Source organism: Enhydra lutris, unplaced genomic scaffold (assembly GCF_002288905.1).
Source record: "Enhydra lutris kenyoni isolate GAN:26980312 unplaced genomic scaffold, ASM228890v2 scaffoldscaffold25, whole genome shotgun sequence".
Lineage (NCBI taxonomy): Eukaryota > Metazoa > Chordata > Mammalia > Carnivora > Mustelidae > Enhydra > Enhydra lutris.
This window is the reverse complement of record NW_019154109.1, coordinates 6,940,400-6,953,597: the sequence shown is the minus strand read 5'-3', so window position 1 is coordinate 6,953,597 and position 13,198 is coordinate 6,940,400. Positions and strand designations below refer to the sequence as shown.

The window sequence follows — 13,198 nt, the reverse complement described above, 5'->3', positions numbered from 1 at the left end:
ACTTAACATTTAAAAAAATTCATTATTCATAAATGTAATGAGTAAAGGGGGATAAAAAGAAAAACTCTGGTATCTTAAAATTTCTTTTTTTTTTTTTTTAAGATTTTATTTATGTGATAGAGACAGAGACAGCAAGCATGAGCAGTGGGAGGGGTACAGGGAGAGGGAGAAACAGACTCCACGTTAAACATGACATGGGGCTCCATCCCAGGACCTCAAGATCATGACCTAAGTCTAAGGCAGATGTTAACCAACTAAGCAACCAAGATTCCCCAGATATCTTAAAGTTCCAAAAAAGAAAACATGGTTTTACAAGACCAGTGCTCTCACCCCTGAGCTATGGAGCCAAGAAGACATGGTTTTAAAAAAGGATTTAAAAATAATATTTAAAAAAGGTAAAAATGCAGCATATAGTTCTGATAAAAAACTCAGTAAATTACAAGTGACCTCTTTGGCATACATGCACTCAGTCATCAGAAAACATGAGCACAAGCAATATGGCAAACAACGGAAGTGACCTCACTCTGGACGAAAAAGGAGCCCTTGTCGTCTCCATTATCCAACATTCAGAGTCTAGTACATGAGTTAAGGAAATGTATGAAGACTAGAAAGGCGGTGGCAAAAAAAAAAAATTTAGTACCTGCAGATTATATGCTTGCAAACTAGCAAATCCAGCAATCAACTAAAACATAATTAAAATAAGGTATTTTGTGGGTGCCTGGGTGGCTCCGTGGGTTAAAAACCTCTGCCTTCGGCTCAGGTCATGGTCCCGGGTCCTGGGATTGAGCTCTGCATCGGGCTCTCTGCTCCGTGGGGAGCCTGCTTCCTTCTCTCTCTCTCTGCCTGCCTCTCTGCCTACTTGTGATCTCTGTCTGTCAAGTAAATAAATAAAATCTTAAAATAAAATAAAATAAGGTATTTTTAAAAATTGGTAAATTTCCTATGTGCTAGCTTGGTAACAAAGTCCCATTCACAATAAAGCTATAAAATATATAGGAAGAAAATGAAGTATACAAAACCTACACTAAAAAAAACTGAAAAACTATGACACTACTAAGGCACTGAAGATCTGGATAATGAAGAATGAATGGAGTAGAGGCTTAAAGCAGTTTACGTCTCCAAATAATCACATCAGGTGATAACAGTTTATTATTGGAACCTGATGGACTGTAAAATCATCTTGAATAACCAAGAGAGATAAGGAAAAATTTTAGAAGTGGGGCACCTGGATGGCTCAGTGTGTTAAGCCTCTGCCTTCAGCTCAGGTCATGGTCTCAGGGTCCTGGGATCGAGCCCCACATCGGGCTCTCTGCTCAGCAGGGAGCCTGCTTCCCCCCTCCTGGCCCTCCACCTAACTTTCTGCCTATTTGTGATCTGTCAAATAAATAAACAAAATCTTAAAAAAAAAAAGAAAAATTTTAGAAGGACCTCACTCTCCTTGATATTATAAGGGATGTGAAATATATCATTTAAGTGTAGTATTTTCAAATGAGTGTAAGAGCCACAGAATTTGAGCAAGCCCACAAATGTGATTTGTGAAAAAAGTAGCATTTGAAATTAACAACAAAAAAACTGGCCTCCCATTTGAAAAAAAAAAAAATGTCTACTTCATACAAAGAGGTTCCAAGGGAATAAAAGCAAAGATGGCAAAGAGGCTTTTTAGCTCACTAACCAAAGCACTATACTAAGATTCTGGGAGTGCATAAGGTGGCTCAGCTGGTTAAGCGTCTGCCTTCATCTCAGGTCATGATCCCAGGGTTCTAGAATCAAGTCCTGCACTGGGCTTCCTGCTCAGCGGAGAATCTGCTTCTCTCTCCCCTCCACCCCACTCATGTTCTCTCTCTCAATCTCTCTTTCTCACAAAAAAAAAAAAAAAAAAAAAGAAAAAAAAAAAGATTCTGAATAACTGTGCTCAGCAAAAAGGAAAGCAGTATTTGACACCTTTATTGACCATACTCATGGGAAGGAGAGGCAATGCCATATAACTACAATACCTAGATTACATTTTAAAGTTTTTATTTAAATTCCAGTTAGTTAACAAACAGTTTAGTATTAAGTTTCAGGTGTACAAGAGTGATTCCACACTTCCATACCACACCCAGTGATCAACACAAGTGCACTCCCACACTCCTTAATCCCCATCACCTATTTCATTCATCATCCCACCCACCTCCCCTCTGGTAACCATCAGCTTGTTCTCTATAGTTGAGTCTGTTTCTTGGTTTGCTTCTCTCTCTCTCTCTCTCTCTCTCTCTCGTTATCCCCTTTGCTTGTTCTGCTTCTTAAATTCCACGTTATGAATGAAATAATATGGTATCTTTCTCTGACTCTTTGCTTAGCATTATACTCTAGCTCCATCCATGTCATTGCAAATGGCAAGATTTAATTCTTTCTTATAGGTAATTGCATACTGTTTGTGTGTGTGTGTGTGTGTGTGTGTGTGTGTGTGTGTGTGTGTGTATATATATCCCACATCTTCTTTAATCCATTCATCAATTGATGGGACACTTGGGCTGCTTCCATAATTTGGCTATTGTAGATAATACTGCAATGAACATCGGGTGCCCGTAACCCTTTGAATTAGTATTTGTGTGTTCTTTGGATAGTAGCGTGAACGCTGGATCACGCTAGACTGCATTTTTAATATAAAAAATATAACCATCCAAGTACTGCAAAAAACATTATATAGGTTTTTTTTAATAAGCTCAGATTGAAAAAAAACTTTTCCTAGCATGAAACCATAGTTAAGAATCATAATAAAAATGATAGATTTTGACATAAAATGAAAAAGTTATATAGCAAAGGATTAGCAACATGACCAAATATTAATATTTTTACTAAAAAGGATATATCGAGGGCGTCTCCAAATCAAAAAAGACATCATCAATTAGTAAACTGGTATACCTCTTTACAGAATTGTAATTCTACAAATTTACATCTGAGAACTGGTTCTAGGGAAACAGCTCACAGAGGGCTGTTACTGGATATGTGCTATTTTTATTTTTAATGGCAAAACCCCAAATGTCTATCAATGAGAAATATATTAAACTATAGCACTTCCACACAAAGCAGTAACATCTTGTCATTAGAAACAACAAATGAGGCATAACTCTGCACGGATATGGAACTATGTCATGACACTGACATTGCTTTCCTAGGAAGAAATGCAATCACAGGGAGACTCCACCTTAGTATACTGCTTTTCCCTTTTTTGTGCATGTACTATCCAAAAAAAGGGGGAGGGGAAGGAAATGTTTCCATCCCTAAACCAAAAGCTTGTAAGTAATTACAAGAAAAAAAGAGCCTGACAATGATTTCTTTCCTTGATTCAGGAAAATTATGCCTTAAAATTACAAAAATATTCACTCCTTTAATGAGAAAAACCCATTCCCACACTTACATTAGCTGGTTGCTCTCAACAGGAACCTCTGTGTCTTCACTGAGTTCCAATCTATTACGCCTGTAGGTCGAACCAACACTCAATCCATGAATTAATAATAATGGGGCAGAAAGAATTTTCCTCCTCACATTGCCAAGGAAACCTCTCAGCCACAATTCAAACACAGGAGGTGTTTTTAAAACATCTCCCAACTACTGGGAGATTAAGTCCATTCGAATAACCTTTGTCAGACTGGAGACAGCTAGGCTTAGTTATCTCCTCAAAAACAAAAACAAAAATAAAAACCAACAAAAACAGAGTTCATTTAAAGATGAACTTCAGAGTCAAAGGATTATTGGGAAAAAAGAAAAAAAATCCATCTTCCACAGCCGAACAATAGAATTTAAAAAGAAAGAAGAAAAAGAAAAAAGAAAAAGAACACCAAAATTCAATAAGATCCAATTTCTGGTCTTCAAGATTTCTTCACCTATTAAGAAAAAAACAGAAACCTTCCCCCATCTTTATTATCTGTATAATAAAAGCATACTTGTATGAAAAAATATAGTGTTTTATGTATATAATATACATATACATATATACTAACTGGCTTATACACACACACACACATATACACAAATGTGTAGAAATAAAACATCTGGGTAAGTTTTCCCTTTTAAAACACACTACAAAAGCCTTCAGATTTGGGTTCATTATAAAAATAGTGAACTTACTCTTATACCAAAGTATCATGACGTGTATCGGTATGTTACACTAAATTTTGCCCAGCCCACAGAATAAACATGAAGGGAAAGCCTTACACATGAATCAATGTGTATAATACGGATGTACGTACATCATTATCATATTTATCAGCTTCAGGGAGTGTTTAACCAAAAAAGATAGAAACGTATAGTTATGGAGTAACTACAGAGTGGTGCAGCAAGCTGTAGAAGGCAGAGCAGCATTACAGCCATCCTGAACTGGCGCTGTCAAAATACAGAAAGCTTCTGTCTAAGGGAAGACTTTTTCTTCCAGTGTCACTGGCATGACATTCAATATTGGCCCTGCTAAGGCTTGCTCATGCAGCCTAGTTTCTTTTTTTTTTTTTCCCCCACGAGTGATGGCTCAACTAAAGACTTTGTAATTATTCAATTACTCCAGTTAGTAAAAGGGTAAACTTTTGGAGTTGAAATTTCATTTCACAATGGTACATTTACCATTTAAGAATTAAAAAAAAAAAAAAAAAACCAAAAAAAAAAAACCCAAAAACCAAAAACAAAAAACGATTTTGATACATAGAAATGAGTTCTAAATTTTGAAACCAGCCCCGTAACAAAGCAATTTTGATTCTCATGTAATAAATACTACATAATTTCTAGGCTAAATCTTGCCAAATACTATCCAAGACAAAACTAAAATCGAAACTTAAAAAAAAGTGGACACCTTTTACTCACACTTAATACTAGTCAATTTTCCAGGAAATTTTTGGGCAGGGAATATCCCCAAATCTAAAATGAAAAAAAGGAAAAATTGGGATCTCACATTAGTTATTCAGTCTGAAACTTGTAATAGACTTTTACTAAAAGTCATCATTTTCTGGCCTCCCACTCAACCACAGAAACATACTTTAAAGAGTGGAAAGGGACTTTAAAGATCATGGAGATCAATTCTCTCATTTTACCAGTGAGGTAATGATTCCTAAAATCTGAAAATATTGAGTGCTTATGTTTAGCTAAGATTAAAAGCCAAAAAACAATCTCACAGTTAAGAATACAGCATTATGGATCATTCAGCATATATATTTAAAGACATTTAAAATCACTTAAAATTAGAGAAACATTCTTTGGGAAATGGACACGGTATTTGTCAAAAGTATGCTCCTGGGGCTTTTACTCCAATTTCAATTCTTGTAAACTTTTTAATGTCATTTGCCCATACATTTGTAAAAAGTTCCCATACAATCTTTTGTTGTTTTTACACTATTTTCTAAAAGTTAAAAAAGGCAATTCAAAAACTAAAAGTAATTTTTTTTATTGTTTTCTAATGTTTTCCTTTTGCACAGATCCAATCCTAAATATAAAGGGTAACTCTATCACACTCAGTAAGTTGAAATGATAAAGCTGACCAGTATGAGGAGGCAATCAGAAATTTCCAAATTTCACTTTGTTTTTGCCAAGCTGTAAGTATGGATCAGGGATTTTAAAGAAACAGAAAAATGGGAGCAAGGGGGAGGAATAAACAGCTTAGGATACTTTTTTCCCTCAATTTCATTGGTTTTAGAGCAATCAAACTTCTCATGATGGGAGAAATTTTTACTTAAAACCAATTACAAATTTAATCTACCAGCCAGAAATAGCCTAAAGCCTTTCAATGCTGCACTATATTTTTTAGGTCAAAAAATATCTTTTCTCTCTTAATTGGTATAAACAAAATTTCAAAAGACAGATACACTGAGTTACTACTGTGGAATTTTTAATCTTCACTTTGTCAGCATTACTATTACCACTGAGGAATTTTCAGCACGTTTTGTGTTTTCAGGTTTCCCCAGATTTGTGTATGAAGAATAATTAGTATAACTATATATAACAACTATAGCGATTCAGATACAGTAACATAGGAACAAGTTGCCCATTTCAAATGGAAAAAGGAAAAAGAAATTAAGGTAATATTTCTTTTTCATTGCTTTGAATAACTTCATTCCCAGGATCCCAGCTCAGAACCAATGTAGAATAATCATAGTTAACATTTTTCAAGTTCATTTTCAAAAACATCAGCTGTTCTATATTGTCAAAGTCCAGGCTCATGATCTGTTTTGGATGAAACTGGCTATTTGCAGTAAAGATACATTCGGACTGCCAACTACACATGGGGCAGCTTAGATACTGAATGGCAACTTGGGTCAAAGCTGGCCATATGCTCACCTTCCTCTGCCAGTAAATCAAAGGGTCACCACCTCCTGAGATATCTGAATACTTCTCTTTGAAGTATTCATCCACTACTGCTATGGCGGAAGGAAACATGAAGCTTTTGCTTCCAATGGCAACATTATCTACAGCTGAGCTATCAAAAGACCCTGAACTGGAGGTGCCTTCTCTTAGAGATGAGGTAAACGAATCAGCTCCTACAATGGCTGGGGGACCAGAAGCATCTGACGTTGCAATATGGCACACCTCTGAAGATTCCATGTAATGGCAAACTTCTTCTGCAAGGATCTGCTTATAAGTTTCTAAATCAGCACCTTGAGGGAAAAAGTCTTCCAAACTGTTTTTAAAGCAAGGGTCTAACAAAGCAGCCAAGATACAGGGCTTGGATTTAAGCATGGCACTCAGCAGGGTATCAGTTTCAAGTTTCAGAGATAAACTGTCCACCAGATTGAGTGCCTGGGTAATACCTCTTATTTGAAAATCTTCTCTGAGTTTCTGCAGAGAAAGGAGCAGATGATGGATTAGGGGGAGCACCTGGTTCAATCCTGTGGTCTTGACACTCACTTTCTGGGTGGCTTCCTCAAATGGTTTAAGGATATCACAAACATAAGTCATTAAAGTCCACTGAAGTGAGGTGAGCACAACCCCACTAGCTCTACCCAGACTATGGTGAACTGAGTAGCAATGCTCCAAGAGCCATTTTAACATATAAAAGGTAGAAATCCAATGGCCAGTTTCATCCTGCTTCAAATTCTTCCACGGAAGCTGGTGATCATTTTGAAACTCCTGCAGAATCTGACGGGCCTTGACTGAATGACTAAAATGATGACAGGTTTTCCTGGCAGCTACTAACATATTCTCAATGCTTTTGTGCTCACAAAAAAAGTCCTGAATGACTATATTTAAACAATGCAGGAAGCATGGCACATGGGTAAAACCTCCATCTTTGATTGCATGTACCACGTTAGAGGAATTATCGGAAACAATAAAGCTAGGAATGAGGAAATTAGGAGAAAGCCACAAACCAATCTGGTCATTTAGTTCTTGTAAAATGTTGGTTATCAAGCAGTCTTTGGCCAACCCTGTTACACAAAGTACTGCCCACTTTCTGAAATTAGGGATCCTGCCATTACTGGAAGGTGCAGTTTCCAAAGAGACCCAGTGCACAGTCACGATGAAATAGTCAGTGGATGGGTCATGGGTCCATATGTCAACAGTCAGGTGGATCTTTTGGCTTTGAACATTCTCCAAAGTTAAGAAAATTTTTTCTCTGACCCAATCGTATAATTGAGGTACAGCCTTTGTGAAAAAGTAAGTCTCAGATGGTAACCTATAGTCAGGGGCCACAATCTGCATGAACCTCTGAAAGGCTGGGGTTGAGAAGTAGTTGTAAGGATGCATATCCTCCACGATCATCTGAATAATTGCCTGACTTATTTGACTTGAGACTGAATTTTCAGAATATGTTGTTTCTCTCTCCTGTGCATGTGTCAGAGTATCTTGCTCTGCAACAGGAATAGGACTCTCAGATCTTCTACTATTTTCAACCTCTAACACAGGAGGTTCATCTGAATCTGAGTCACTAAGGTCCTCAGCTGTTAAATCGTGGCTGCCTGTAGACTTCTCTCCATGCAGGGGATCCCTTAAGAGATCATTTCTCTCAGTCTCTCCCTCATCTAATCCATTTCCAACCGCACCACTGTCTTTGTTGGCAACAGCCCAATGGATGGGATGTGTGGCCTGCAGGTGACGTTGAAGTGTTGAAGTTCCTAAGTGAGAACCTGGCCTACCCCGGCTCACACTTCTTTTACATATATTACACACAGCTCTTGAGATGTGCTGAGGATCAGTATAAAAAAAATTCCAAACTGCAGATGTCTTGGCTCTTGTTCCAGGAATTAAGGCATGCTTGACAATGTTACTTTTGATAAGAAATCTCCCTCTTTCTGCCCTCAGGGCATCAGACACTGATTTATCACGTTTCTTACCCATTCTGTTTTCATCTAATGGATCAGTAGACATATATTCGAAGCTTCCATTGCTTCCAGCAGAAGAGGGAGATAAAGGCACATCCAAAGTAAAATCCTCTTCCCCACTAGTGACTCCATATTTGTTGGCCCTGGTCCAGTGAGGTGAATGCCTTGCCTGCAAATGTCGCTGTAGCGTAGATGTCCCCAGATGGCTGCCTGGTTTACCCCTGCTAACACTTTTTTCACAGAGGTTACAAATAGCCCTCCAGGTATACTGGGGGTCGACATGAAAGAAGTGCCATACAATGGAGGTCTTGGCTCTGGTACTAGGTAGATAGATCTGTTTTTCTATATTGCTCTCAAAAAGACTTTCTTCATCCTGCTCATGGGCACTGGAAGTTAATAAAGCAGGGGCATCTGCAACAGGCCTCCCAGATCCCAAATCTTTACTGAACTTTTTCGCAAGGATCAGTTTTTTTCTTCGCCTTTTCCCCTTAATCCGTAAGCCCTTCTTTCTTTTCTTTTTAGCAGGCAATTTTGCCTCTTTATCCATTCCTTCTGCCACCATCTTTCCCTCTACCACATCTTCTTCATCTGTATTAGAATTAATAGGAACACATCCCAGAATCCCAGCACCACTAAAAGTGCTGCATCGTCTTCCAGAAGAGAGTGAGGAAACTGGTACACTTAAGGTACATACACTCATTCTCTTTGTGTCTCCAAAATTCGTACCAGAATCTGTTAGTGGGTTTATTACTCAAGTAGAAATACAGCTGTTCCTCTCTAATTGCATTACCTTGTCTCCAATTTCTATGGGGAATCAAATTCCCTTTGGAACAATGACTTCCAAGCCAGGTTATTTTTGGAGGAAAAGTGACAGCAATGGAGAACATTCCCAAACTCTTTTCTTAGAGGGCTTTATGATCCCTTCCAACTTCTGAGTTCTGAATCTGATTTCAAATAGTCCAATCTCTTCATGTTATAGAAAACAAGAACTTGAGGTGCACTTTCCCAGAGTCAGAATTAGTAGCAGCTAGAAGCCAGGTCTTCCAAATCCCAGGCCCATGTTCTTTCTGCTTCATCAAGAACTACATCTCCTTGAAATGCCTTCAGCTTTAAAAATATATATTTTAATGATGCGTCATGGTAGCGACATCAATTTCCCTTAATTCTGAAATTATTCTCAGGAAATTTCACTTAAACAAAAACATAGTGCATCATTCAACATTCATCATTTAGGACTGTGATTTGACAATACAACCCAAAAAGTCAATTCTGGGAATATAAAGCAGACTCCACATACTGGTCATTAACAGCAAATGCTAGTTGAGCCCTTTCAGCTCTAAAGAAAAATAACACAATTTTTAAAAATGTAGATGGCTAAAAAAAAAAGTGTTTTGAGAATAAAAATTTGGGTCACAAGCTGCGTTTTCAATTTACTGTTTGTATCAAGAGTTAATCCAAATTTAGTTTTCAGACATTTTTAGACTGGAGAAGCTTTACTGCCTGTAAATGAGTAACTCAGGAGTTGAACTCTATATGAACAGCAAAAACTGAAATGTGAGCTTTAAATCACTTTCATTCCTTTTCGGTTGATCCCTCCCCTTCCCCCAATACCTACATACATTTACCCTAAAAAGCATCGCTATCACTAGTTCCACAGCCTCCTTCTCAAGGTCCAGAACCAAGGCCTGCAAGATGTCAACAACATGGGCCTTCCCCATAGGAATCCGCACCGATTATGGGACTTTAGGGGGTGTTCTTCATTACGATTTCATCAATCCTACAAGGAGAACGGAAGTGTCCCTGTTGTTCTTGACTCCGATGCGGAGGGCTGGGGTGGGAGTTAATTAAGGTAGGGAAGGGGTGTAGGATACCGGATTTAGGTCGGTGGCTTTCAGTATGTGGAGTTTGAGAGTATCTCCCAAGTAGTGGGACCCTGGAGAGGAATGAGAGTAGGTAAATTCAGCTCCTGGCACTCAGTTTGATTTAGGCAGTGGGGGTCCGCTAAACTAGGGAAAGTGTCGCGAAGAAAGCAATCTAGTGTCAGTTCTCTCTCGGGGAGACGGGGAACAAGTAGGCTTTCCGGGGCTGCTCCCGGCTCCTACGGTTTCGCCAACACCGGATGTGGGGGAGGGGAAGAAGGTTGTTGGGAAAGGAGCAGGCGCCGTGGGGGTGGGGTGCAGGGGGTGGGGGTGGGGTGGATGGAACTGGGAGCGGGAGCCCCGGGCTCCCAGCTCGCTCCGGCGAGGGCGGCGGGCGGGGGGTGGGGGAGGAGGGTCGTTACCGCTGGGCCTAAGGACCCGCTCAGACTTCCCGGGCTAGGCCGCAACCCAGGGGCGAGGGGAGGCCGCGGCCACTCCCCTCGCCCTCTCCCCCACCTCCCTTGCCCCGAGCCACCGGGAATCAAAAAACGGGTCTAGTTACCAGAGAACAGAAACTTTACCGAACCGCCGACACTGTCCCCGACTCCCGCTTGCTGCCACGTCTTTCTTCTTTCTTAGCCGCTGCCGCCCGCCGTCCTCACAGCAGCAACACCAGCAGAAATCCAAGACTGCCAGCGTCAAAGATGGCGCCTGGCTACGGGCTCAGCTCTAAGACCCGGCCAGTAAAAGTGCCAGCACGACGCAATGCGAGAGGATTCTGGGAGTTGTAGTTTCCTCTATGAGGCGATGCTTAAGATGGCTTCCCTGGGTCGTAGGGTCACGTGAGAGGGGAGGCGTTACGACGTCGGGTGTCTTCGTTTTGGGGAGAACACGTTTTTAGAAATTTACGGGTTTCTTGTAACTGTCTTTGATTTAAAAAGCTTTTTAATCAAATGAGGCGATAAGCAAGAAAGCCGCGGGAACAGTGTCTACCAGACAGTAGGCCCCTGTAGAATTTGGTTCATGAATAAATCACCTGAACCATGTATAATTTTCATTTAGAGATAAACTGCTTTTCTCATGCAATGTTGAAGGATTTGTGCCTTTATTTTTTATTTGAAGAGGCAAAATTGGGCTTGGGGGAATTTCTTTTATTTCTTAAAACAAATTTTTGTATTGAAAAAATAATTCATGCTCATTACAAGTTTCGTGGGTGTTGGAGTAGGAAGAGGGAAAAAACCAGTGGTCGCCTGGCTCCTTCATTATTAACACTGTTCTGTACTTTACAATTTGAATGTGTTTACCTTTTTTTCCTCTGCTTATAAAAGTAATACATATAAGTGTTTTTTAAATTTTTTAATACGCAACCGTAGAACATTTAACTCTCCATTGATTTCATTCCTGCAAAATGATCTCTCAATAATTTAGCATATATTCTTTCTAACGTTTTTGTATGCAAATATGCCTAAATCTACTACTCTGATCGAGTAGGAGCCTAAGATCCCTGCTGGGTTAGTGGCTCAAAAAAACTTGCTTGTGTGACAACATCGTACCCAACTTGGATAAAGGATACAGTTCTATCACTAAGAAAGCATACATTTGACAGTAAAGCAGATGGGACTCCAGGCACCTTTTATTTCCTCCCAAGGCTTGTTCTGCCAGATACCAGCTTGGTGTGGGAGCCTCAGCCAGTACCACTCAGAGCAGTCTGGGGTGTCCTCACACGTGGGCTTTTAACTCCTTTCAAAGTGAGAGGACACAACATTAGAATCCTAGCCCCAGTCCCTGCCTTACAGGACAATACTCTGTGATTGCCATGTCAACCAGGCCTAACAAACAGGTTCCTGATAACCAGTTTCTGTCTGTGCCACAACACCTAGGGTTTTTCAGTTTAGCAGAAGGCTAGCCAAACAGCTGAAGGGTTTTTCAGCTCACGGCCTTGGGAGCTGCAGTTCTGTTCTGATTGACATACTATATATAGTTCATCATATTTCATCAAATCTAAAGCAGTAAGACACATCTTATTTTATAGAACTCTAAGACCAAACAAAAACAAAAACAAACAACACCCCCAGCCAATTAAACTCTGATGGGCCATTCATTAATCAGAGATGTTAAAAGTTGAAAGGTTACATGTTTTAGAATGAAAGAAATACAGTATTTTTAAGATATGAACAAGCTAAACTATCCATACTATCCATATTGTTTTGCAGTTTGCTTTTTTCCCCACTGTACAGTGTATCTTGAATATCTTTTAGTGGTCATCAGGGGTTAGGGGCCTACCTTATTCTTTTTAACAGTTCTCATTCCACTGTAAGGCTGTTTTGAGTTTGTTTCAGCAGGGTATGAATAATGTGAGGCAGCGATCACTGGGGCCTATCTTGGATGCTTGCTACCATAGCGGGTATTAGTGATAACTGAATCTTCCACTGACAATTTTATAAGTGCGATGATTGAAAGAATTTTCCACAGACTAGCTTCTGCCTCCATACATTTCAAACCTTGTCTCTCCTCCATAATCTACATGCCCTTACATCAAGATCTGACCTCTGGCCCTATGACTTTGGGTCATAATGCCAGATGAGTCCACACAGTGGATAATAGGAGTATTCTTGAAAGCCAGTTCTACACCTACATGTCTCCAACTCAGTGTAGATTACCAGTATCCATCATTCCTCCTCTTTTCCTTCCTGCCTTTGGGGCTCGGCTGTCTGTCATGAGGGAGAAAATAGAGACCAACAGAGCCTTCTAGCAAGAAACCTTAAACACATACATTTCAGCATCTTGCTCTAGCTACAAGACCAGAACTGGTTTCACCGAAATCAACCTTTCTAGGACTGCCTTCCCCTCTTCACCCCCAGTGTGTTCTTAGGTGATTTTATTTACTTATATGGAACTTTTTTTCCTTGGTGTTTAATTTTGGAATGGGGTAACTGGTTTTACTGGGTGATGGGTTATTTAAGAGAAGACAGACCGTATTCATCCTCATCATCCTCAATTTCCTTACACTAACTATACTCCTATGTTTAGGTTGCTGTGGTAGGCTTTGTGGGGGATCCC

The 13,198-nt window shown here is 39.7% G+C and overlaps 2 protein-coding genes across 3 annotated transcripts in view; both read right to left on the bottom strand.

Annotated features, from left to right (window-relative positions):
• Positions 1-9,961, bottom strand: part of LOC111150933 (zinc finger CCCH-type containing 11A) — a 41,694-nt gene extending 31,733 nt beyond the window's left edge. The window contains exons 1-3 of one of the 2 annotated variants that reach the window (XM_022508623.1): positions 9,905-9,961; positions 4,834-4,887; positions 3,401-3,460 (exon numbers count right to left, since the gene is read on the bottom strand). The gene's annotated coding sequence lies outside the window, so the exon portion shown is untranslated. Of the gene's footprint in view, positions 1-3,400; positions 4,602-4,833; positions 4,888-9,904 lie in introns of those variants that run through there. The other variant, XM_022508624.1, reaches the window with a different exon arrangement.
• LOC111150932 (zinc finger BED-type containing 6) lies at positions 5,437-9,905 on the bottom strand. The gene has a single exon (XM_022508622.1). It carries the CDS (start codon positions 8,977-8,979, stop codon positions 6,037-6,039), a length of 2,943 nt encoding a protein of 980 aa, XP_022364330.1. The 5' UTR covers positions 8,980-9,905; the 3' UTR covers positions 5,437-6,036.
• Positions 9,962-13,198: the final 3,237 nt, after the last annotated feature.

Bases quoted from the DNA above. Each gene is read 5' to 3' on its own strand.
- LOC111150932 (XM_022508622.1), bottom strand. From the start codon at position 8,979: ATGAGTGTATGTACCTTAAGTGTACCAGTTTCCTCACTCTCTTCTGGA.